The following is a 27,734-nucleotide window of genomic DNA, read 5'->3' as shown; positions in this document are numbered from 1 at the left end:
ACAGATATTTTGGTAGCTAAAGGACCAATTTGGTTAAACTCGAACCATTTCATACTCCAAACATTGTAAACTTTGTTCACTTCAGGTACAGCAAAAGAAAAATGGTTTGAAAAATATGGTTTTATATGATGTCAACAAATAAAAAATATGACATTACTTGACCTACATTCCAAATATAGAATAACACATGTTTGTTAATGTGGGATTATCAATGAACCTAGAGACTTGAGTTTTGAGAGACATTATGTCTGACTCACTAGACAGAAATTCGCAATATTTTGTTCTAAAGAGACCATAAACATAGCAACATCAGGGCGATATGACTTAAAAATGGGCCAGAATAATGTATAAAGTAAGTTTCATTATGAGAGAATAGAAATGTACAAGTTTCAGACTTATTTGGGTCAAAGTACCTTCGCTTATGACAATTATCAGACACGAACCAGCTAGGTGGTCCAGCTTTCTTTAAAATGTACAACAAATAATCTCTCTGAGGGTCAGTGGCTTAAGACAACTCTGAACCTAATGCACTATACTACGCATCAGTAACCAGGACCACCTACCCTCAAGATGAGAACAAAATTATTATTGATTTTAGTTTCTTTATACTACCAATAAAAAGTACTGAAAAAAACAGAATTTGAAACAGTGTTTGAAATGATCAGCTACCCCAAAAACGCCCACACAGAGAGTTGGTGTTGGGTCCATAGTCCCAAACGTATGGTTTGCAGTTACTTGCTGATTATTTGTGCCTGAAGAGTAAAGGTCCTACGAAATCATCTAAAAACTGTGGGTCTGTGGCAGCCTGACATGTTTTGGATTTTAAAAAATAATCCTTTGAATGAAGTCTCCTCTGTCTTTACTGAAACTCCTGTATCTAAAATGTAAGGCAACCATACATCCAAGATGAATCAAATAAACTCATTCGAAAGTTCACAGCATGGATTGATGTCTCGGATCAAACAAAACAAATCTCAGGGAGCCGGCTGTTCTATTTGATGTCAAATGCATGCTTTAACAGTTACAAGTACCAGAGGCAAGACACATGCACTTTTGACCATGTCCTCAGAACGACCCACATTTCATCCAGGGCTGACTTCAGGTCGTTCCCAAGTGTTTAATGTCACTAGGAAACAAACAAAACGTGTTAAACAGGGGCAACGGTAAACAAGGCACTGACCTGCTGAGTCGTAGCCTCTGTATTCCAGACGTTTTAGGCCGTTGATGAGGATGTCCAGAATCTCACGTCTAGTGCTCGGCACTAAATAGTTCAAATATGCAAAGATACCTGGAATAAATCAAACATCAACTTGTTAGAGACAGTTTGGAATTGCCAAGTTACTTGCTTTGCTTAGAAATATTCATATGATTTTACTTCCAACTAAAACTTTACAACCATCTGACTTTTATTCACAAAATCATAATTTTGAACAGTAATTCTGAGAAAGACATTATTTCAGGAAGTCTAAATAATAAGACTTTAAATTAACACAAACACTATTCCCCCAGCAAACTGTATATATTTGCCTGGGCAATTGATGCTACACTTTTAAATATGCTATTTGATGAATTTTCTAGGTTTCATTTTCTTTTTATTCTTTTATACATTTAAGGGTTTGCTCTGGGTTTCATTTGTTTATTTTTATACAATGTTTCTGAGCTGAACAAGCCCTAAAATGTTGCATAACAGAATGAAAAGAAGGTGAAACCCATAAAAGTCTATGTTAATCAAGTTGATAATTCATTACCATACTGCACATTTCAATAATTTACAGGATTCCCACACATACTATACAGAAGTCTGAAGTCAAGCCAGTTTTCTGATATGGAACAATTTGGCAGCTGCAAAGGGTAGATATGTGGTGAGATTTCAAAATCATAAATGACAATCTGGGGAAGACATGAGAAAACTAAATACGTTAAACTGCCCTGTGTACAGTAACTGCACACCAATGTCTAGTTTCCTCCATGCATGTCCCGCCCAATGTAACATATATGCTATTCAAATAGAGTTGAGAACATCAAATTCTTTCATACTACTAAATATATTAAACTCTAGTTATATGAAAGAATTTGGTTTTCACTAGCTTTGTAGCAGTATGCATGACATAGTTTGGGAATATCAATCTTGTTTGCTGTTTCATTGACTGTTCATACATTTCTGATACATGAAACACCAGTGTAAGATGTGCTATGCCTCAAAGGACAGTTGGAAGCTGATCTCTGCTGTGACACTGCATCTAAAACTAGCTATTGTCTTCTCACATTTTGCTAACTATTTTTCCATCTTTACATCTTTATCTTACTAAGAGATTTCTTAAACTGACACAAACCAGTCAAGCTGAAGCACAAATGAATTATACATGGTTGTTTATAAACATGGTAAAAAAATCAACAAGCTTATGTAACATGTTTTTGTCCTTTGCACTTGGTATCATGTTGTCACTATACATCAATGAATTGGTATATTTTTAAACCTAGTTAATCCTCATTCTGAATCAATGACTGATAAAGGACACATGACTTGCAGTGAATAGTAATGACTTGCTAACTCTCTCGGGAAAGTTGTTATTCTACCACAAGTTGTTTTTCATTTGTTGTGATGTTGCATCCTGGTTCAAGAATATTTAAGAGAAGTACATGCCTGTAATTAGAGTATTGTGTTCAGAATACATTACTTTGAACTGTTTGTGAAAGCATCTTGCTTCACTGTTCTTCCTGGTATGTCTCAGGATCACGAGGCGCTTGTCCTTGACTGAACACCAAAAACCCATGAACAGGCCTTCAGCAAATCCATGCTTGTCAGAAAAGGTGACTATGCTCGTCGTAAGAGGCAGATAACAGGATTGTGTGGTCAGGCTTGCTGACTTGGTTGAAACATGTCATCAGTTCCCAAATTTATGCAAATAGATTCTCATGCTGTTGATCACTGGATTGTCTGGTCTAGACTGGATTATTTACAGACCGCTGAAATATATCTGTGATATTGCTGACTGCAGCATAAAAGTAAACTCACTCACTCACTGAATACCAAAACTGATACAGGTGTGCAATATCAAATAACTTGTAGTGAGATATACTAGGTTACAGCCACCATGTAGCTGAAATACTGGTGAGTGCAACGTAAAACTAAACTCACTGGGTTACATGTATCTGAATTGCACTATATTGCGCAAAAACCCATGAAGATCTGGGTAAAAATCAGTCTTCACTAACCAATGCTTGTCATAAGAGCCGACTATCAGAATCAGGTGGTCAGAATTGCTGACTTGGTTGACATGTCAGCATACCGAAATTGCATAAATCAATGCTCATGACATTGATCACCAATCCAAACTTGATTATTTGATTAGTTGGATATCCTTTCTTTCCTATACAGTTTCCATGTTATTTTGTAAATTTCTGAAGAAATTAAACCTTGGTTATGAATGAATGACTGCATAGAGATGACAAGAAATCCAGTTCCATAATATTGCTGGAATATTGCTGCAAGAAATGTATAACTCATGCACTCACACAAACCTACATACATGCAAGGCATGAACAAGGGATGTCATTACTGTCTGAGTTTAAACTCAGGATTTCAAATGTAGGATTTAGTCATCATAGCTACAGTAACCAGCTGCCACACGAGTCATGTGAATAATGACTACCTACACATGCCAGAATGACATGTTCTTTCTTCACTGACGCACACACACAACATCCGAACATAAATGACACATATATGCAAGGTATCTGCTTTAAGTTTAATGCAGGAGTCCTTGTCTGCATCATACCTCCAGATACACCAGCTAACCGAACACAATAGGTTCTAAGGTCCAAATATATATACATTCTTCTTGTCTTGTCATTTGTCAAACTGCACCTATGAATGTTTCACACTGAATTAACATAATATGTACTTTCTATGCAAGTGGATTCAGGAAGTTTTGCATCAGTATGGAGTGTTGATGAATTTAAGTGACGGTGCAATATCTAATAGACAAGCAACATGTATCTGGAACATTCCTTCCTAGAACAGACTTGTTAATATAGAAATTCAATTGCCTGGACAGTCACCAGAATCAGCATCAACATACTGATACATTAGAAAAACATTTCTATGGATCATAGACTCCAGATATCCACTGTGTGGACAATTACAAATAGGAGTGTCACTATAGAGGACAGTGGACCGCCCCCTGTTATCTTATGATAAATTACAGCATGGAGCATCTACATGAAGTAAACAACACAAAATAAAACAAGGAGTCTTTAATCAAGTCTTTAATATTGGATAGTTACAAAGAACACCTATATGCCATCATTTACTGATATATCCAACATGCCCATAATAAACTGGGAAACTTTGGTACCATACAAAAACTACAGTTACAACAAACTATAATGAATGGTCCCTATAATGAATGGTCCCATACTTGTGAATAGAACATCTGGGTTCGATTCCCCACACGGGCACTGTGTGATGTCCATTCCTGGTGTTCCCATACACTGTATCCAAGTGGCCTGATATGGACCAATTGGTGATTAGCTGTTCTGTGTTTATTTAGAAACTTTTTCAAATGTAATATGTTATATAACACCATTGGGCAAGACTGCAGTAATCAAATCAATGCTCATTTCAAAACTCAACTTCCTTTTCCTTAGATTCCCAAATCCACCCCAAGAATTCCTTACAAAGCTAAAGAATATTCTTTTCAGGTATTTCAAAATAAAGAGGAAAGTTGTTTGTAAACCTGTATCCCATGGGGGACTCAGTATGATAGATATTTTTGCTTATGATGACTCTTTGAAAATTATCTGAATGATAAAAATACTAAATGTTGACTTTGAAAAGAAATAGAAAACATTCATAAATAACGTGAATCCCGATTATCCTGATATACTCCTTCTAGGAAATGATTTTCTCTTAAAGCTTATTAGAAAAACTAAAAACCATTTCTGGAATGATTGTTTTATTGGCTTCTCCAAGTACAGCAACGAGATAAAAACAAGTAACTATGAAGAGTTTCTAAGAGAACCCCAGCTATACAACCAAAATATTATTATGGCAAATCACTCTATAATTAAAACTTCTATGTTAATAATATATACAGTATTCATTGCCTGCTCAATACTGAGGGTAATTCTATGGCATTTCAACAATTCCATAACAAATACTTTCCCATTAATTTCCTTGATTTTTATGGTGCTATAACTGTATGAGGCCTGTTAGCATATACCTCAAACACTTAGGCATTAAAAAAATCCGTGTCTTGGAAATCACAAACAACACAAATATATACATCAACAATCTTTTTTCATGTAATAAATGTTCAATGAAATACTGCTAGGTAATAACTCAGACTGAAGATACTGAAAAATGGGAAGAACTTATATCAACATGAACTGGCCTCGTCTATTTACAAAAGCACACAAAACTACTCCAGACCCTAAGCTTCGATGGTTCCAGCTCAGATTACTCCACAAAATTCTACCTGTCAATAATTACTTACATAGGATACACATTGTCAATAACCGTTTATGCACTTTTTGCAAGGCTGAACCAGAACCTATCTAATATCTTTTCTGGAACTGTAGGGTAAGCAAAATGTTTTGGAAAAAAGATTCACAATGGATTGAATCAAAGTGACTACATTCTGGTAAAATAAATATTACTTTACATTTAATCCTTTTTGGCTCTATACTCAATATTTTCAATCTGATGAAATTTTTTATTTAATACACCTGCAAGCCCAATTTCACATGTACAGGTGCAAAATGCAAAACTACCTACTAAACATAAAACATTTCGAAAATGAAGTTTAATCCAAATATAGCATTTGTTAGCATCTGACCATTTTCAAAATGGCATTGTGTTATCATATTTTTTCAAAAAAGAGATGGTACTCTGGATACTCAAACTTGGTAGTTAAATACAGTAATTCTGTTGTTGTCTTCTGATAATTATCAAACTACATGTTATGGTGCTGAATAGATCCAGGTCCGAACAATAAGAGGCACTCAACTTGTGAGACTTGTTGGCTGGGATGACGCATGGCATCTAAACCTATTTCCCTACACAGGACTCAATTCACGAGATATCAGCCTACTTGCACCGCATGCAACCTAAGATAAAAACCTGCACCAGCAAAATACCAGTTGCACTGCCTTTATTGCAATATGTAATGAAAGAAATGTGTTGTTTAATTATTTAGATGTTTTAGCCCCTCATAAATTGACGCAAGTTAGTCTAATAACTAGACTGAGCTTTGTAATATCGGGTGTCACCAGTGCAAGTGGCAAAGCACTAAATCGAGTCCTGCCATGAGTCATCATGTTCAAGGTGTCACTCTCTGTGTTGTCTGGTTTGGGTTTGACTATTAACCCACTGCCTTAATAGCTGAAATATTGTTTAGGGTGGCACAAACAAACTTGTAGCTAACCCTCAGTATAAATTATAGATAATTATTATCACAAATAATATCCACTTGCCCAAAGGAGACAGTTAACAAAGAGACCACTCCTGGCAGTGTCTGACACTATATCTATATTATTTATGACATGTGCATCCCCATCTTCACTATTGAAACCTCCACTGATGCAATCCCCTGCACAGGTGCCTCCACTGATTAAAACTGCCCTGGTTCCAAACCATGGACAAATGACCTGTCCCCAGGCAAGGCTTGACAGGTGCCCCTGGCTGTGACCTCAATGAGGACAGTGGTCCCAACCAGACAGGTTTAATTCCTAGGATCAACATTGTTGAGATGGATGACATAAGTACCAGCAACTGGTGATTACCAGGGCAATGGGGCTGACCTCACATTAGGCCTGCAGTCACTGTGTAAATAACACTTTTAAACTGGTTTTAAAAATGGTCCCTTTGAAGGCAATGGACTTACAATTCATATAGACCAATATGGACATTACTTATTTCTTGTGAACAAGGCTATTGTATCAACTATCAAAAACAAGCTAATTATTTTCAACTCAAATCTAGCTGTTTTACATAAGCCACTACTCTGCCTCACAATCTCTAAACCACATTATATTCTCTTCCATCCAGCTCTTTTTGTAATGCTTAAGCCCTTAATTAAGCAAGTCTAGATTTCCCTAGGATCTGAATCTCACTGTGAGAAAAATACTTTTTGCTGGAATATTGCTAAAAAGTGGCATAAAGCTAAACTCAATCAATCTGAATCTTCAACTCATTTCTGCTGAAATGACATGCATTCTGACACTAAGAGTTAGTAAAAAAGACCAATTACACAAAATATTTCATGAAATCAAATTAAATTAAAAAAAAATATTATTTATATGGAATAAAAGAATAAGCTACCTTCAAGCTTACCTCCCTAAAATACAACAAGATTTATGTTAGGGACACGGCTGAAACAACAAGGTCATGTCTGGACAACAAGGGCCCTGATGTCACCAGGAGATTCCTGAGGATTCATGATGGGGGATGGCTTCATGTAAAACCTAAGTGATATCACAAGCTTGTAGATAGTTGGAACACCTCCTCATCTTACGTGTTTTCTGTTTGCACATTAGGCGGACAAGTATAATCTGTGTGTGTAGCCGAGTAAGTGATATTCATATATGAGAGATGGCTGAGAAATAAGCATATGGACACACTCTAAGTCAGGGACACCTACCTTCCCCAAACTCTCACTAGCTATTTCTCAAAACCAGATCCAGAAAGGATTTACAATTGGAAAAAATGAGTCCGATCCATTTTTTTACAGAAACTCTCAAATTACTTTGTTTAAACTCAAAATGATGAGATGGATCACACTTCACATTAACCTTTGGTTCAGACTTGTCAAATCTACATTTAATGATAGGTCACACCTTTAAATTTGTAGGTTTAATTACTCAAGATTTTTATACTACACTGAACTGAATCACATGACTTCAGTCTGGGTCTGACAAACCAATGGTTGCCAGTAAGAAAATTGCTTTTGAATTTCTGTCAAGTCCAAAAGCCCTGTCTGACTGTCAGATTTCTCAAAGACGGTCTACAATTACAGCTGGACCGCCCAATAGTCCAGTAAAAGTTTAGATGTTCCATTCACCTGCGCAAATTCACGACATATCTGGTCTGGTTACATCCTTTTTGGGCTGGTAGCATTTTAAAGTTACCAGGTCTGATGTCTGGCTGGGATTTTGCCTTATTTCATACAGCATATAGTGAATGCCATCATTTGAATACAATGTCATATGGTCCAAATTCATTAAACTAACATCATTTAACTATCACATGACAACCTGACATGATAACCTGGTTTCACCTCGTCCCATTATGTATCAAAGCTGAAACAGCGCTGTCTCCTGCCAATGTCAGATATCCATGATGCACTGCTGTAAAATGTCACTGTAACACTTGCACATAGTTTTGAAGTACTTAAAGTGTTTTTACATCAACATCAAGGAAGCATGGCACACAACACAGGTATCTGTTGTGAGCTGTTAGGAACTGGTACTGTAATTTGTAGATAAAGTACACATTGTAGATAAAGCTTAGAAGTATAGAAGAAGTGCACATTTTAAACAATCAATGTTGTGGGCAAGGGCTATTCACATACATACTTAATGCATGCAGACATATACATTACAATGCATTTTCAGCTGATGCGTGTTTTACCTGGTTTTGTGATCATTATGATTCAGGTACATACATTATAAAACATTTGGAGGTATATTGGGAGCAAAGGTTTGACCTGGGTAGCAGAGACCGTATGTCCAGATCATATTTTGAACATACATTGGTCTTGGTATTCTATGCCATGCTTCTGAAAACAGCAATCTCAAACCGTGGTTGTATAGTTAGTAAGTAATAACTTAGGGATTTACATTTCTATTATACAATTAACAGAGGGTAAAATATGTAGTTTTGCCTATGGAATATGAAGGAAAACATCAGATGAGGGTGAAAGTAGGGTCTGAGTAGTTTCTACATCAAACTATAGAGGTAATCATATTATGTCATATATCTTTTACAAAATATATCAGTTCTCAGAGTAAGTGAGTTTAGTTTCTCACTCAGCAATATTCATGCTAAATGGCAGTCTGGTTCTCAGAAACAAGCACTGTAATTTGAAAAAGCATATTGGATTTTTTCGGCAATACTGTGCAGTCCCAAAGTTTTACACAGGTAAAACAAAATACAAATATTTCAACAGAAGATAGTATGAGAAGTTGATCTCTTTCTATGACTTCTCTGAATTCCTTCCATGCCATATACTATCACAGCACACTTAACTACAGGTATTTACAACCTGCTCAAAGATGCTTACCAGTATCTGTCATTAAGTATGTTTAAAGACATTTTGGACATGTTTCCTGCAGTTGTGAAATATGTGATTGCTGTTAACAAGGGGTAAGGGTTCCAACAGCCATCTCAAGCTAAGGGAAGTAAGACAAGGTAAGTAGCACCGCTTGACAACTGTTGACCACATGGTGCTAGACAGTGACAGGATGTGTGGCCTGGCAGAACATGTTCAACACATGGAGGAATGCCACAAAGTTAGCCAAAATATCATAACTTTAATGCAAGACTTGACAGACTAACAACTAGTCTCTGCAATAAACATAGTTTACAGAAAAAAAAAACTCTACATATTTCATCATAATAACAAAATATATATGTAATGAAAGGAGTCCTGAAAGTTTCTTCATGTCCACACAAACTGAAGAAATCTTGACCACCACATATTCTAGACTTGCATGGGACTTCTCAGATACATTGGTTTCAGTGCCTGTATGACAGATTTATCATCATCTATCATTTGAAGATTCAGAAAGGAACTTACGAAGTACACGTCTGTGATAATGTTGATGAATGTATGCTTTTGCAAGACTGTTAAGGTCATGGAACCCATCCTACAAGTGCTACCATAATAGTTAAGCTTGATGTCGCCTGGTCTACACTGAAAGTTATCAACTTCTAACATGACAAGGGGATATCGATCATATCAATAAGTGGGGTGGTGTGTTCTCTTTTTCTGCTAGATGGAAGTACCCAAGTAGTGAGAACTGGGCAAAACAGGTTTAGAAAATCGTTCAAATTTTTCAGATAGCTTCTGATTCAGTGAGTAAGTTAGTGAGTAAGTTTTGTTTTACACTGTACTCAGCAATGTTCAAGCTATATGGAAGCGGTCTGTATATAATCGAGTCTGGACCAAACAATCCAGTGATCAACAGCAGTTGTATCGATCTGTGCAATTGGGAACCGATGATATGAATCAACCAAATCAGTGAACCTGACCACCCAATGCTGTTAGTCGCCTATTATGACAAACATGGGTTGCTGAAGGCGTATTCTACCCCCAATCTTCTGATTCAGGCAAAACATAACATTTATCGCACAAACATGATGATACACCTGAATTAATGCGTTCATCAAGCACAAGAAGATGTACTTTGACAAACTTTTCCCCACATTTGGACACAATATAAACAGTTACATAACACAGACACCACTTGCCAGAGATGTAAAATATGTGGTTTTCTTTCACGACTTTTTTTTCATTTTTAACAAAAGTTATTTATCTGATATTCACAGAAAATCAATCAATACTTAGTGAAGGGTAATCCTCTTTTAGTCTATGATCAATATCCATAACAAGATATAATAGTTTGACTACAATTGCTGCTGAGGGTTTTGCTTAACACCACTTTCAACACTATCCTAGCAGAGAATCCCAGAAATAGTGTCAACTCTTGATTGACTAAGATCTATGAATCTACATAGAAATGTCACATGACAATACATAATGGAGAACTTATCATCCATAAAATATCTTGCCTTTATTATCAGGTTAGGTTAGGTTTAGGGCCTCGAACCCATTACGTGAAGAATAATGAGTGTCTTTCAGAAATTCTGGAGACGTGGACATATGGTACAATACAGGGGGTTATGTGTTTTTATGTAGGTCACTGGCCTAGTCTTGCAATGAAAGTAACATAAACAGTTAAGATTGTAAATAATATTACTTTTATTCTAAACTTTGTAAACAAGACAACATTAATATTCATCTAATTATGCTACACTTTAGAATATATCACCAATCTTGTTAGTCAAGTCAATGCACGTATAACTAGAGCATGTGTTTGAGCGTAGTTAGCTTCAGGGAACAGAAAGTCTGCCTACAATGGTTCAATGTCACTGACTCGACACAGGTAGCCATAGATCTATCATTGTCACAACAGAAAAGCCGCATGAGTATCACAGTTAACTATCTTGGCCACATACTTGGCCAACTGACAAGACTCTCAACATTAGAGAGGTGTGTGTGTGTGTGTGTGTGTGTGTGTGTGTGTGTGTGTGTGTGTGTGTGTGTGTGTGTGTGTGTGTGTGTGTGTGTGTGTGTGTGTGTGTGTGTGTGTGTGTGTGTGTGTGTGTGTGTGTGTGTGTGTGTGTGTGTGTGTGTGTGTGTGTGTGTGTGTGTGTGTGTGTGTGTGTGTGTGTGTGTGTGTGTGTGTGTGTGTGTGTGTGTGTGTGTGTGTGTGTGTGTGTGTGTGTGTGTGTGTGTGTGTGTGTGTGTGTGTGTGTGTGTGTGTGTGTGTGTGTGTGTGTGTGTGTGTGTGTGTGTGTGTGTGTGTGTGTGTGTGTGTGTGTGTGTGTGTGTGTGTGTGTGTGTGTGTGTGTGTGTGTGTGTGTGTGTGTGTGTGTGTGTGTGTGTGTGTGTGTGTGTGTGTGTGTGTGTGTGTGTGTGTGTGTGTGTGTGTGTGTGTGTGTGTGTGTGTGTGTGTGTGTGTGTGTGTGTGGCTTAATGAAATTTTTAGAAGATTAGCAGTTTCAATATATGTAGCATATCTGATTGAAGGTTTCAAAAAAGTTAAAACGTTCAAAATATATAACGAAACAAAAATTCATTAAAATTCATCTGTAACAAAGTGTCACACAGATAAATTACCCTATCTCCTAAACATGAAAGTAAATGTGCAGTGTAGGTCCTGCTAAAGATGACACGATTAGACAGGTAACAGGCTTGACACACGACAAAATGCCCACGCTGGTCTAAGGATAGACTTATCAGTAAATTGATGGGGATGTACTTTTTTACACATTTGCTGCATCTGACGTTAGTTTCTAGGTGTGTCTGTGTGGGCACCTTAGCTGATGGGAAACATCACGACATGGGTTGACATGGCACACCAGTACAAAACTCTGTGATGGTCGATGCTGCTCAAATAGAGGCCGTTTACTCAAGGATGGTGTTTATTCACCCTCTGAAGATAAGGGAGTAAGTGATTTAAGTCACTCTTACTCCACATGATCAAAACCAATCAACCATCTCATAGAAACTGATGATTAACTGTTCAGAAAAACACATGATTTACCAACATAAAATTCAAAGGAGTAATGTTATTTTGTAAGCATATGAAACTGAAGAATATGAAGTTAAAGACTGTACTAATGCATAATTAAGTGGAGTATTATCATGAATGAAGAAAAATTAATCTACCCACAAAAACTTTCATTTTTCAAATATCTTAAATTATACACTATGTGTCCTTCATAGGCAAGTCAGCTGAAACAATCATAAAACAAAATGTTCTAAGGCTTGAAAATTCAAATGTACTTTAATATTACATTTTATCAATGCATTCTGGTTTTTCAAGATAAAATCTTGTTACACACAGATTTCTGCTGCAGTTCTTGGCCAAACATTTGCCACTGTGCACAACTGCATCTAAAGTACTGACTGATGCAACTTCTGAAATGGTATCATCAGACGAAACCTCACCCAGATAGAAACGGCCTCAAAGAAAATATTCTTGCAACAGATGGTATGAAACTACCTTGCACAGATCATGAGATGGAACTGTCTCCGTTGAAGAAATGCTATTTTGTCAAATTCCTTGTGTATTGTCATGAAAGCAAGATATATATACAATGTATATACATACTTGATATACATTAGTCTCTCTATCACTTAGGAATAATCTGAATCAAAGAGAATATCCATAATAAAAATAATAAGTAATACATTATACAAAATGTGGAATTTCTGCCTTGCTCACTAACTGTGTGACTTTCCATAGCATATCAGAGCATATAATGGGTTTTTTTTTACAGATTTTTTGTTTCAATTTATGTTCAGTGTGTACGAATTTAATAACATTCTAGGAGTAATTAGACTCTGTAAATTGAAATCACTGAAATCTTTTAATGAATAGTGAATAGTCTTTAATAACAGACAATTAAAAGCTGCAGTGTAGCTAACTTCAGGAGACAAGATTCTTCATAACATAACTCAACGCAGACAAAAGGATACAATCTCCAGGTCTATGAAGCTCTCAGTGAAAATAGCTCAGTTACAGTGATGCTGATCAAGAGACTATTACCACATTATCTATTTTGATGCACATTCGATACACTAAAACAACTGTGTATGTATCAAAATATAACTGGAAACAGAACGAAACAAATAGTGTCAATAGACTTACATCAGAAAATCAGGACATGAATGTCTGCGTGCAGATACTACTCGTTGCTAAAAGATGGAGACAAAACATGATAGTTGTAGCAAACAAACAAGGTTGCCCCGTCCATTCGGTAATATTTCAACACAGGCTTAGAGAGATCTGATTCTCCTGTCATCGTAGCACGTTTTGAGCACGAAATCAACATAACGCAGTCAACATAAAATACGTGTTGTCGCTTGCAAACAGCAAATCTGTTCGTGGATATACAGTCTTTTCTTTCGGTACTTACCACACATATTTAAGAATGTCTCTGAAATATACAGTCTTTTCTTTCGGTACTTACCACACATATTTAAGAATGTCTCTGAATCTCGACACACACTAAATAAAACGTCGTACGCCCCTCACAATCGTCTGTCAATATCTGTGCCACGTTTCGGAGAACGGTATTTATAAGGCACCTGTGACCTTACGTTTACTTCCGGGTTAAAATAAATTTCCAGCGTGGGTAAAGTGGGTTGTGGTTGAATGTGATATTTGAAGTGTGACACTTCATATCTGATGTTCCCATTAAACACTCACTTAAAATAGCTCTTAGCAGCCACTGCAAGTTGGAGTTGCAACGATGCCAGTTTGAACGTTCGTTGTTGTATTGAAATAACAAATGCGGGTTATGCCGGTCGAAAGAACCGGAAGTAGAGAGGGATTATGGGATACGTAAACATATGCTTGCTTGTCGGCGTTTGTGGGGGTTTGGAAGCCACTTTACCAACATCTGCAAATTTCGACCACTTCTGCAAACAACAATAATGAGTAAACGAAAAGGACCTGAATCGGGAAACCTAAATGCGGAATTTTCGGACTTTTTAATGGGTAATTTAGAAGATATATTGTGGACAATTTTTAGTTTTCTTGGCCAAGGAACGATCGAAAGGTCTTGAAGAATGAGGTTGTAAACAAAGATTATCCCTGTCACTGTTGTTATTATATTGGGGTAATACCGAATTTCAGTCAAAACCGGCAATCTTACTGTGACAGACGTACACCATAATAAAATTCCGTCTTGAGAGTAGTAGTGCATTTCTATAAATATAGGGCGATCAAAAGGGCCGAAGGACAAAAGGGCCGAAATTGAAAAGTCAAAAACTCCGAAATTTAAAACAATATGAAATTACACAATATTGTGACAGTGTTTAGTTTGTTGTTGATGTCTTGTTAAATGGAATTAGAACATGGGACGCAAATGTTTTCATTGTGAAGTGTCTTGACTCTGTGTCATGATCCGTATCAGATTTTTGTTGTTTTTTTGTTGCTGTCAGTATTAATCCAAATCTAATCAAAACATACGATGTCTATTTTTGTTGTAAGTTTTTGATCCAAATCTAACCAAAACTTGGGACGTTTGGTTGGTTTTTTTTGTTGTAAATGTTGTAAAGTTTCTGAAAACTTAATTTTTATTTTGAATATCAGTTTTTATTTCGCTAACTTTGAGTGGTAAAGGATGTATTCACTTATCTCACTAAAAAATATCAAGTGTTTCATACAAAAATAGCTTTGATGGCATAGTGTCAGCAAAACTACAGCCACTTACCACATCTGGGTATTTTGTATGTGTTTTCGACGATTAGCCATACTTTTCCCTCTGCAATTCGAGAGAGTGTTTTGATCAGGTGGTTTCCTATTTTTATATATAGCCTGTCACTAGCAAACAACATATCTTGCTGAATTTCGCTCGCTATTTTTTGTTATTCAGGCAGTTGATTCTGCATCTGAGGTGGTATTAACAATCTCAGGTAAATAATAGTGACGTTTATTTGCTTTTTATTTAACTTAACTGCTAAATTTCAATTGTCAATAAAATTTCTCACATCAGTAGATGGGCATCCACCCTACCGAGGAAATTGTTTGTATACTCTGATCGCGCGCATACTTATCCGATACGTATTCACAGTGCAATAACCCAAATCCTCAGAACGATGAATTCAGCTGGCTTTGGGATATCGGTGTTCAGTACTGTTACCAGTTTTCATTGCCAGTGGTTAAACAGTATGATTGGACATAAATTTCTTGTCAATCTCATGCAACTTAACCTGAAACAGACTGTCATGTGCTGTGACACGGTAAGAAATTCTGCTTACATCAAGATTACAGTGAAAAAAGAATGTGTTTCCTTCTATTGCAATTGAGTTAATACAGGAGATACAAACATCCTTACCATTGTCAGTGGATTAGTGTGCATACTCAACTCCATGGAGAGAATACAACGCAAGCAGTGTCACAGTGTTCACGAATAGTGTCTGACCCTCTGAAAAAATCCAGCAGATTCGCCAATGGTCCGTTTACAACCCACTTTCCCTAGTGTCTGACTGTATATTTCACAATGACTTTCCTTGAAGTTGTCATGGGTGACATGTCACACTTGTTTGCTGTTTATGAATTGTACGTTGGTTAATAAGTTCAATGCCAATTATAAGAATTGTTAAATCTGAAGTGGGTGGTTTTTTTAACTCTGTGGGTCCTGTGAATGTTCATTGGGTCAGACAGACATCTGAAACGTACAGGACCCAATGTCCTGTTACTTTGAAACACCATTCATGAACACTGATCTTATCATTACCAAGACCCAGACTGCATCTAGAAGACCAGAGACTCTTTATGAGATTAGTAGTAACATATGATTGTAATTTCTGATACAAGCCACTTGATATGGACATGCAATTTTTTTGTTATTTACACACATTTCTGGGCAAATAGTAATACTTGCTCCTTCATCATGGCCTATGATGAGGGTTCAAGTATTAGGCCATAAATGTTGTGTGTAAATAATAAAGAAGTTGCAAACCCATATCATGTGTCCTGTATTACCCTACTACTAAAGGACCTGTGAAGGTCCCAGGGTAGAATAGGCCTGAAGCAACCCATGCTTGCCATAAAAGGTGACTATGCTTGTCGTAAGGGGGGACTAACAGGATCGGGTGATCAGGCTCATTGACTTTGGTGACCCATGTCATCGGTTTCCCAATTGCTCATGCTCATGTTGTTGATCACTGGATTGTCTGGTCCAGACTCGATTATTTACAGACAGCCACCATATAACTGGAATCCGTTGACATCAAATAGCTCTTCTAAAGTAGTTAAAGAAGGCCTGTAGGCCATGTGTATGAGCAAATAAACCTTTAGTCCATTTATAAAGAGCTTTTTGTTTGGCTTACTACTAAACTGACACAAACACTTTGTTGGTAAACTACTAATAGCACCCTACCCAATTTTTTGCAACACTTCCCATTACTTCTACAAGCTTGGTAGCTGCACAGACATTTCAGGAAGTTGTAGCCACATGTTATCTTGTGTGACCCTGTACAGCCAGTGTGACGTATGTGTAGGTATAGATAACCATAGTGGGGTTATACACCTGGTTGAGCACAGTCCCTCCTTGTGAGACACTCAGCCAATGGCAGTGTCTTCAAGACCTACCCTGTTCCGGGAACAGGTCTTTACAGAAAGAACATTTGTCATGGATTTTTTTCCCATTAGGTGTATGAAGTATGTATGGAGGCTTGAGAAGGTTATGTGTGTCCTGTTAATGAAAGTACGAAAATAGTTAAATATTAGGAAAATAGTGGGTTGTATTTCAATTTCCAGGGTTTCTAAAGATGTAATCCCCTTTATTATATAGTTTCTTGTCATTTAACTCCCTTTTCAGTTGATAATTGTTATATGTGCATGCCAAGGGCCCTGGTTTGAAATCAAAGAAAGATTTGTTATTGTATACTACGTACCTGTACTTCAAAGACATGGATGATATCCATCATATAGATGAAGTAGTTTTTGAACTGTAGTATTCCACAACATAATCCATATTCTATGTTAGCAACAAAGGTCAGTTTCCTGATCACAGTGGTATTTTTTTGTTTGTTTCTTATATATTCTTGTGTTAGAAAGTATATCCTGTTCATTAAAAATATTGATTAGCCATGGTGGCACAAATTGTTTATCATTCCTACAATATAACCCAAAAACAATTATCAAGACAGTTTACAAAATGAGGAGTGGTAGTTGTTTCTGGAAAACACCAGTTTAATAGTTCTCTGATGGAAGAGGTAGTCTTGTGTGGATGGAATATTCCAGATATTAGGGCTGGGATGGGTAAATTGGATACCCAGGATGGGTGGGGTTATGAGTTGAATCCAAGTACCAGTTTCAGTAGTGGAAAATTTAGACATAATTATGCAATCTCCTGTTTTGAATATAACACATGGTTATGATATTGAAAAACTCAAAGTTGTAGCCTCAGAGCTAAAGAATGCATTGCCTTTTCTTACAAATGAATCAGGAATTAATGGGTATCTGGGTAGGTTAGGGTAACGGGGGTGTAACAGACCAGATTTCTATGTTAGCCATGGATAAACTTTCTCCAGGACTCTGACCTAGACCAAGCTTGTCTAAGGCCAAAACTTTCCCCACTTTGTCAGAAACTATAGATGGCAATTAAGTCAGTCAGCTAGGTATGATGAAAGCATGTGCTGCCCACAGGCAAAAGGGGTTATCTGATATTTTCTCATATTTTATGCTTTTTTGTGTGATGAATATGTATCATATATATCAACATCTCTTGTGTCTTTCTTACATAAAGTTTATGTTGAGATCTGTAAAAGAGTATGATACCCATAGGAAAAGTTAATATCAGCCATCTTATGAAATGTCCTCTATCTCCAGGGTATACATTCCGATAAGTCTCCACTATACCCTGGACACATCTACGTCTTGATACATTTATTACCTCCCTTGGCTGTTTTTTTATCCAATCAGATGTGTACACTGGGAAGTTGAGCGAACCAATCACAACTCACTTTTTTAAATCATCAAACCAAGTAAACTTGCCAACACAAACCATGAAGAGGTTCTCTGGAAGAGGTAGAAGGAGTTCTTGCATATGTTGTTTTAAAGTTTCAGACCTGTCAATTTGTTTGTATGATTTCCCTAAAATCTGAGTCACACTGCGAGCAAACCTTCGCAGTTGTGATCGCTACCTTTGTTGACACTGGCAAGCTTGGTTATAACAGCAGCCTAGCTGATTGGCTACTGTGAGAATGCGGAGTGAGCAAAGGGAGATACTAAATTTATTAGGCAGAGTCAAAGATGCGTCCAGGGTATAGTGGAAACTTATTGGAACATTTACCCTGGAGATATCGAGGATGATAGATGGCATGACCACCCAAAGATTGACAAGTTTGGATATCATTTGTAAATTATGACATGCTGTTTACTTCCCCAGTTTAATTCCCCTGATGGATTATCTTATCTTACCTGGTATCACTATTCTCCAGTCTAACTAAACATGGGCTCAGTATTGTTCCTTCTATAGTGAGTCTCACTATCTACCCATCTCAAGCCCAGTCACCGTCTGTGACATCCATCCTGGTTTTGTTTTTGAGACAATCCGCCCTACCAGTTTGTTTTTATATTGATAGTGAGACTCCATGGTTGCAACATGCTTCATAGTTTCAGTATTATCATTATTATTGTTATTTTTGTTAACTTCTATAATGAAGCTCAAGTCATATCATATATCAAAATTTGCATTTGTTAAGTGTCCTTTGTAATGTAATATTTTTGTACTCTAATTTGGAAAATTCATGGTCTGTTCAAGATAAGTCCCTTTGGACTGTGGAAAAAAACACATTGCTCACTTCTGTACTATACTACTAATCTCTCCTCAGTGAAGTCCCTTTTCTATGTTTCCTATCTCCCTACCTCTGAGACTGTAGTCAGGCTGAAGTTAGTTTAACCAATATTTCTCACATTCAAATATTAACTACCTACCAGTAAATTGTAAACATCAGCAAAAACAACATTTTTTGTCCTGAAAGTATCATAACTTTAGGCTAGAAAGTCCCCTTTTGAAAATAAAATAAAAAATCAATGGTGGGAAAGAAGTTGCTTAGCTTGGCCCAGAATCTTCCCCCTTTTGATATAAAAACAAGGGTTGTAAAGAAGTGGCCTATCTTGACCAGACCCCCCACCCCCACCCCCCCACCCCCACACACACACACACACAGACACAGACACACGACAGACACACGACGGACACGCACACACCACACCCCTCTGATCTAAAAACAAGAATGGGGATGAATTTGTCAAGGAAAGAATTAGCCTACCCCAAACTTTCCACAGGGTAAAAATATCCCAGGACAAAACTTTGTTGAGGAAAGTCTACCCTAGGCCATATTTTCTCGGGGAAAGATTAAATCGGAGAAGAAATGGGCTGTTTCTTACAGGTAGAAAATTAGGACCCATCCCATCCCTATCAATTTTTATGACAACCTGTGAATAATTGTGATTTGATAAACCAACGATCGAGCTATCATGAGCTACAGGTCTGATCCTGACTACCAGGGCCCTGATCCACAAGGAGTTCGTAACTTTATGACCAGTTGTAACTCTATGGTTTATAACAGACTTGGAGCTACAAACGTTTTGTGTATGGTGGTCCAGTACTGTTAGGTTTAATCTCCTCCTTCAACAGGCACATGTGACGTGTGACTTATGTATCTTGAAATCCCCAGAAACTTTTGAACCCAACACTTGGCACATGGCCTACACATTCTAGGATGTGCATTCTAAATGCTTTGTAAACAAGATTTTGCATCCACTTTACTGTTTAGACCTTCTCGCTCATGTCTCTTCGAGCAGCAGCTGTCATTACCTAACACCAGTGAACCAAGGCAGCTATGACGGCTATTGTTAGTTGGCCAGCTTTTTAAAAACTGATATGTTTCTTAAACAGAACACAGACTTGTTGCAGGTATTAAGTGTTATGATGAGAATAATGAATGTCTGTTTGTGATGTTGAATCATGTAAAATCATGGAATCCCTGAAAACTGAGAAATATTCCGTTATACCATTGTGTCTTCTGGATAGTTACAAAGTGCATGGCATGTAACATTTGTATTACAAATGGAGGATGTGGATTTGGATGGATAGAATTTCATGTATGGAATTTCATTTCGTTCACATTGATTACCTATCATGTTCCTGTCATGCATAGTATCCATGTGACCTTGACACCTGAAACTCCCCATATGATATGTATTGTATAGTCTAGTGTGTAACAATAAACAAACACTGCACTGTCACATTGGTAAGATGGAATTCAAAGTCATGATCTTGTCTTTGTACACAAGGTTCAGGGGTGGTGGGGTAGCCTACTGGTAAAAGCATCCGCTCTTCACGCCAACGACATGGGTTCGATTCCCCACATAGGTACAGTGTATAAAGACCATTTATGGTGTCCCATTCCATGGTGTTGCTGGAATATTGCTAAAAGCGGCGTAAAGCATTCTCGCTCGCTCGCTCGCTCGCTCACTCATTCCAGTCAACCAAGCACAAGAAGGTATGAACTTTGTATTCTTTGTTGTGGCAAACTACTTTTGATTTGTATATTGTTAGTCTGAAATTCTTCTGTTTGACCAAGTACAGTATCAAGTGAAATGTCTCTGTAGGTCAATACCACCACATCTTCTGTTCTTGCCTATTGATGCGTTCAATTCAGAGTTTGAAACAGGTTTGCCAGTTACATGATATGCAGTTTGCAACATCAACCAACTGTCCAAAGCTTAAATCTCATAAAATTCTGTTTTGCCTGGTAATTCTGGCTAATAACAGCCTACTTTGTAGCACAAATATGTTCTGAAAAAGATGTAAACACCCGAACTCAGATGTCTGACGCCTAAAGTTTGTATAGGTTATATAAAAAGTGAAATTACACATGCAATAGTATTTTTTTGTATCCCACAGGCACATTTAATTTTCTATTGAGGCTGTTATGACACTCCAAAACGGCATGTCAGCTTATCACTATATCATGGCATTGCCATGCATTTCCTAGCCACACTAATGAGTCATGGTGATCTCGATTTAAGCTTGTAATCTTTTCCTGTCACGAGACAATATTTTGGAATATGATATGCCTTCGACAAGTTCATGTCTGACACAAATGACTTTATGACCACAGCATTTTTTATTTGTTTTGTTAATCACTAACTTGAATGATAAGATAGATATACCTTGCTATCTTGCTTCCTAGTCATTGTAAATGAGATCTGCATAAGGGCTCTTATCCTCGCCAATTATTTGTTGATTGTATGCACTTAACCAGTAAAAACACACACAAGATAACATTATCAAAATGTGACCTTCAGTTTTAGATAAATGATAATTTGAAAATTTGAATACTGTTGTCTCACATCTCGATCATATGCATTTGTGGTACTGCTTCATGGAGTTGAGTAACCTGAACCTTGTGTCAACCCAGTTGTCTCCTATTTGTTACACATGCCAGTTGTTACACACCCTAATGTACATAATGTCACCGACCACTGCATACCATTGCACACACCTATTACCTTTTAGTTAAGAATGGAATAGTCCATGCTTGTTACAGACATAGAAAGAAAATCAACACAATTGTTTAGTACATCTCATTTTATAGCTTTTTATATGTATTTGTTTGCAAACGGATTCATCTCAGTTGTTTAACACCTCATATCATATTATTGCATTTTATATGCATTTGTTTGCAAACTGAATCATCTCAATTATTTAGCGTAGATTTCATAGATTTCACACATCAAGTGTCTCAACCAAACTTAGTCAAATGTCCGATGGCATCAGTGAAGTCGAGTGGTGTCCTGGTACCCGGCTGAAGCTGGTCCTTCAGTCTCTGGATTTTGTTCTCCAACTTCCTGACACTTGCTTTCTGGTAGGAGGAGCTGCGGCGAAGTCTCTCTGAGACAGCTTGGCTCAGTGCGTGGACTCGCTCTTGCGGATGGCAGTGATGAACCTGTAGATGTTCTGATGGTCGATTGGCAAGGTCCTGTTTAATCTGTTGTGGACACCCTCGAGATTGTTATTAGTGCACAGTCCTCTGGACTGGTGGTTCCATAGGTGCATGGCAAATCTGGCGTCATCGTCCATCCAGTTGGCAACAATGTAGTCGTTGAAGTCCACTGAATGAGGGCTGTTAGGAGTTAGGTTCATGGATTCCACCTACATGTCTTGCACCAGATCTGTGGGAAGGAATGGAAGTGCTGCAACACATCAAATCTACTTCTGAACACTTGATTTATCCTTGTAGAATCTGGCTACTTCCAAGTTTCATGTCTTGCGCCATATGGTTTGAGTGAAATGAAAGAAACACCTCTTGATGTCAGCATTAGGAAACTCAAGGTCTGAACACTGGATGGAGCAAGGTCCCTCTGCTAACTGTAAAAGCATGTTTAATGAAACAAGCGTTTCTTGGTAAAAAAACAAAACCAAAACTGCTTACTTTTAATCCCATTGATCCATTTGAAAGTTAAGCTGCTTTACTGTAAAAAAAACCCAAAAAACTGTTTGCTCTAAATTTGGGCTGGTCCATTATTGTTGTGGGTATAGCAGTAATTAACCACCAAGCTGACTGTGTAACAACTGGCATGTGTAACAGATAGGAGGATACCCCCAAACCAATGTGGTGGATTAATAATATTTATTAGCTGTAATCAGTGTACAAAAACTGGCAATATAGAGAATTCTAATCAATGTTCCGTGTTATACCATATTTTTGAAACAAGTGAATAATACTGATCACATTTTTGAGTAAGATGGTATTACATGGCACAGGTTAAGCATTTTTCTTTATTACCCAACATTAACAAAATATTTTTTCAGAATATAACTTTCAGAACTAGTGCATGTCGTAACATTACACACATATGAATACATTTCATTTATGATTGTCAACATAAGTATATTTAATTTGATGTTTTTTAATTTAGCAAAGGTGTAGGAAAACGGGACCAAATCACTTCTGCCAACATATTGTAATTAATCGTACTTATGCAACTGCATAACTGTTCTGTAAAAGAGCTTGAAACAATTTTTGTTATCTCAATATAACCTATACTGATGGTTGTATCTACGTATTCCTTGGGCTAGTTTTTAGTTTAGTAAAAGTATGTTCACAATGAAAAGCTGTGTGCACAGTTGTGACCTTGTAGCCACATGTAGGATATCACCTGATCTGGATAATATTACAGCCATGTAATGAGAAGACCAGTATCATTGTAGACTTAATAGTTAGTCATGGGGTATATTTTTGATAGTAACAAATAAACACATTTAAACCGAAGGAGCCCCAGTAAGGCAGGAGATTAAAAAACCCAAACCTGGGGAAATCTAGAATTGTTTCATTTATGGTGTTAGTAGTTCAGGGAGTGCTAGCCATTAAGGAAAATAATGTGGTTCAGGGACTGTGAGACAGCAGCGCTGATGTGCCTAAGTATCAACAAACCTTGACGATCCACGTTTGAATATTGATCTTCAGTAACCCATGCTTGTCATGAGAGGCAACTGAGGGATTGGGTGATCAGGCTTGCTGTCATGATTGACACATATCGTCAGTTCCCAGTTGGGTTGATCAATGCTCATGCTTTTGATCACTGGCTTGTCTGATCCAGACTTGATTATTTACGGACTGTCATCATATTGCTAGTCTATTGCCAAGTGCGGCGTAAAACTAAACTCGCTCACTCAGTATCAATATCCCAAGTGTTTAATGCTACTGACATTCTCAATTTTTACAGAACTTGCTAACTATGAGAAGAATGTTAACCGAGCTATGCACAAGTACAATGCATATCGGAAGGCAGCTGGTGCCATTGCAAAACATACTTCAAGGATAAGAAGTGGAGATGAGGCCAAGAAACTGGTAGGTCTTCATGATGGTCAAGTTCAGACCTTTTTTATTTACAGATTGCTGTTACATAGCACGAATATTGCTGAGTGCAGCATTAAACCACAAACATGAATATTGATGAAAAGATCATCTTTCTCGTGTGTATGTGAAAAAAAGTCAATAAATTGATGTTTATATTTTTTATTGCTATAACTTATAAGCATGTATAATTTGAGCTGTGCACTTATAACCATGTCCTTGATCATCCAGATTGTATTCAACTTGCTGACCAGTCTGTGTTACCCTAATAAGTGCCCCTTTTCATAGGGTATAGCAGATGGAGGCAACATCATAGAATGGGACTGTGTTTTGTCAAATGACTGTTACATTCATTGTAATTTCTACCACACATTTTTTCAAAACAAATGTAACATGCAAATGGCTTCAATAGTTGTCAACTGTCTACAGCAATGATTTTGGCGACTACAGTATATTGCTTATAACATAGATAATTATAGTGAATACAGTTGACTCTAGATGGAGAACTTATTGTTGTGAATACAGAATAGTTTATACAGAAAAAAACATTTGATTTTCTTACTTCTGGCCATATCCACCCAAAAAATAACATGTATGTTTAACACAGTCAGTCTTCATTCAACATTGTTTGTTATACGTGATGTAATTCCTTTCAGGATGGAGTTGGAGTTCAGATTGCCAAGAAGATTGATGAATTTATTGCAACGGGCAAACTCCAAAAGCTTGAAAAGGTATTAATTGACTTCTATGCTATGCAAAGTTATAAACTTGTCAGTGAAAACCAGGTAAACCAAACTATGAAGAACTGACTATTGTCTATAATATCTAGTTCCTTGAGGAAAAATATGACAAACAATGTTACAGCTTCAGTTTGTAAACAATCACATCTTTGCTGAACTGTTTTTGTTATTTGCTATCAGTTATATAGTACTTAAGAGAAGTCTTAGAACACTCAGTCCTGTCATATGACAATAGTTAAACTTTCTCGAAATGACTGTTTAGATATAATCAATTGAAAGAAATGGATGTTATTTATCTTATTTTGAGTATACTGATAGTAAATATTGACTAGAAGTTAAGAAATAATGTCACAATTTTTCTTATTCTTTTCTACAGACATGCTTTTTCCTATGAATTTTAAATTTCGGCATTTCAGATTCGTGCCAGTGATACAAATACAGCCATTAACGAACTAACAAAGGTCAACGGCATCGGGTAGGTATTTATGCATATCAATGTAAAATGTAATTGTCATCTTGAAAACATTAACTTCAGTGCATTCAGACTACTAACAGGCTGCTAAGTGACTGATGAGGATTTGGGACCACGTGATTGTTGCTCGTGGTGACCAGTGAGGATTGGCTGGCTACATTGTGAGACATGGCTGACTGTGTTACGTTTCATTCTGAATTCATGGATTTGTGCTGATGCTATCACCCATACAGGCAAATACCTGTTAGTACAGGCCACCTTTGTGTACATTCATAGATAAAAAAGGGATACTGATTTCATTCTTTAATAATGTGTCATTGTTCTATATCCATGCTGTATCCTAACACATTGGTGTCAGACACATGAAGATCTGAGATAGAATTAATCTTCAGTAACCCATGCTTGTAAATCACTTGTGAGAGGCAAGTAACGGGATCATACGTCATAGTATCACAATTGTGTAAACTGATGTTCATGCTGTTGAACACTGGATTATCTGGTCCAGACTGAATTAGTTACAGACCGCCACCATATAGGTGCAATATTCTGATTGTGGCATAAAACTAAACTCACTCGCTCAATTGCTGTCACTTTCACTCACTCACTCACCTACCAATCCACCCTTCTGCCCCGCCCCTCCCTATGGTGATGTAACTGGAATACTGTTCTCGCTTACTTATTTAACATGGTTTATGTCTTTTTGAATCTATGACATCAAAATACTGACGTCAGTGTTTGTTGAACTTTGAAGCTGTTGAAGTAAATATATCATATAACCATTGTAAATCTTTTTAAAGAGTAGGCACAGCTGTAGATATTGTAAATCAATTTGACATCACTTTAATTCTGGTTTAGCGTGATAAACGATTTGTTTAACAGGACCCATGTGAACTGTAGTAGGTCAAGTTTGATACATGCCCCTGTTTTATCTTGCAATGGGTCTTTGCGTGAATGAATGACTTTACTTTTATGCCATGTCACAGCAAGGGACACTAGGATTGGTATGGGTGTTTTAATGGCTTTAAGAAGTGATACAGATAAAGGATGACAATTTATGGAGCCTCTGTAATATGTGGGACCCCCGTTTCAGAATATGTGTATATATTCTTACATCACCCAATAAAGGAGTAAGAATGTATGCTGAAATGTTGTGCCCTTCATATCACAAAAGTTGACATCCTTAAAATTTCACCCCTTACAAATAAATACTGCTTTGTTCAATAAGCCATGTCATATGGTGTTATTAACGTGCTTGTGTTTTGTATATTGTATTTCTCCTTCTGACCGAAAGGCCAAAGGTTTGTTTGCTTAAAACGTTTATGGGTTATAAAATTACACTGATATTCAATTTATATTATTAGTGTTTTGGTACTGCTGGAATTGTTGTTTATTAAGTCGCATGTATTGAACAATTTATTCTTTTCTTGAAATTTACATTGTTATCATGATATACCATGTATTAGATGAAAGTCGCTTTTTAAGTTTCTCTGGCAGGAGAGAATATACCTTGCATAAACACGAAACCAGGTGACTTGCTTGTATCTGTGCTTTCAATATTGATTATTAATAATTTATTTCATTTAGTATCAAACCAAACATAGTTGTGTTAACAATCTGCTGTACAGCATCCTGTAAGTTAAGCATAAAGCATCAGTAGACACTCAGATACAACCTACCTATTGTGGCATCATTGTGTTGTATGAGCCCTTGGTTTTGCATGCTCCATATATCTTGCTTCAACAAATGTTTATCCAATGGGTCATCTAGCTGTTTGTATGGACTGATCTTCAGTATCCCATGCTTGCCATTACAAACCTGTAATGAGATCAAATATGCAGATAACTGACATGGTTTAAGCATGTTCTCTTTTCCCAATTACAAGTTTAATGCTCATGATTTCAGCCACTGGATTGTCTGGATAATATGTAGTTATTTCTAAACCACCATCACATAGCTGAAATATGGTTGTGTGTAGTTTTAGAACAAACAATAAAATTTGTTGAGTTTTCCCATCACTCTATAACTTCAAGACTACTATGTCCTGCTGAGTAATGGCAAGCTACCGAGTTGTAGATTTGTTGATGTGAAGATGTCCATGTCACCGTCACCTTTACCATGTTCCTGGCTTAGTGTAGTTTTGCATTTTTATGTGTCCAATCCTAAGCTATGTCATCTGCTGATATTTACCTGGGGATAATTAGCTACCATGACCGTCATATCTGTGCCTGACTCTGAGGAAATGTTTTCTGGATTTTGTCAGATACACAGCAAGAGTAACTTTTCATTGCATTTCAGCTGAAGGGCAACATGAATAAACAGTTTAACTGAAATAAACACTCTCAA

At 37.0% G+C, this 27,734-nt stretch overlaps 2 protein-coding genes across 8 annotated transcripts in view; one reads left to right on the top strand and one right to left on the bottom strand.

The window, feature by feature from the left end:
- Positions 1–13,887, bottom strand: part of LOC137285192 (glutamine--fructose-6-phosphate aminotransferase [isomerizing] 1-like) — a 68,821-nt gene extending 54,934 nt beyond the window's left edge. For 4 of the 7 annotated variants that reach the window (XM_067817438.1, XM_067817441.1, XM_067817442.1 and 1 more), the window contains exons 1-2: positions 13,766–13,885; positions 1,181–1,288 (exon numbers count right to left, since the gene is read on the bottom strand). In XM_067817438.1, coding sequence (XP_067673539.1) covers positions 1,181–1,288; positions 13,766–13,772 — 115 coding nt within the window. In that variant the 5' untranslated portion in view covers positions 13,773–13,885. Of the gene's footprint in view, positions 1–1,180; positions 1,289–13,711; positions 13,736–13,765 lie in introns of those variants that run through there. The other 3 variants (XM_067817443.1, XM_067817444.1, XM_067817439.1) reach the window with 2 other exon arrangements.
- A 9-nt stretch (positions 13,888–13,896) lies between these two features.
- The window catches only part of LOC137285193 (DNA polymerase beta-like), a 28,197-nt gene continuing 14,359 nt past the window's right edge, over positions 13,897–27,734 (top strand). The window contains exons 1-4 of the mRNA XM_067817445.1: positions 13,897–14,295; positions 24,049–24,173; positions 24,836–24,910; positions 25,336–25,394. Of these exons, the coding sequence (XP_067673546.1) occupies positions 14,148–14,295; positions 24,049–24,173; positions 24,836–24,910; positions 25,336–25,394 (407 nt within the window). The 5' untranslated portion in view covers positions 13,897–14,147. The remainder of the gene's footprint in view (positions 14,296–24,048; positions 24,174–24,835; positions 24,911–25,335; positions 25,395–27,734) is intronic.

This window comes from Haliotis asinina, chromosome 5 (genome assembly GCF_037392515.1).
Source record: "Haliotis asinina isolate JCU_RB_2024 chromosome 5, JCU_Hal_asi_v2, whole genome shotgun sequence".
Taxonomy (NCBI): Eukaryota; Metazoa; Mollusca; class Gastropoda; order Lepetellida; family Haliotidae; genus Haliotis; species Haliotis asinina.
The sequence above is the reverse complement of the archived record's forward strand: the minus strand, read 5'-3'. Positions and strand labels throughout refer to the sequence as shown.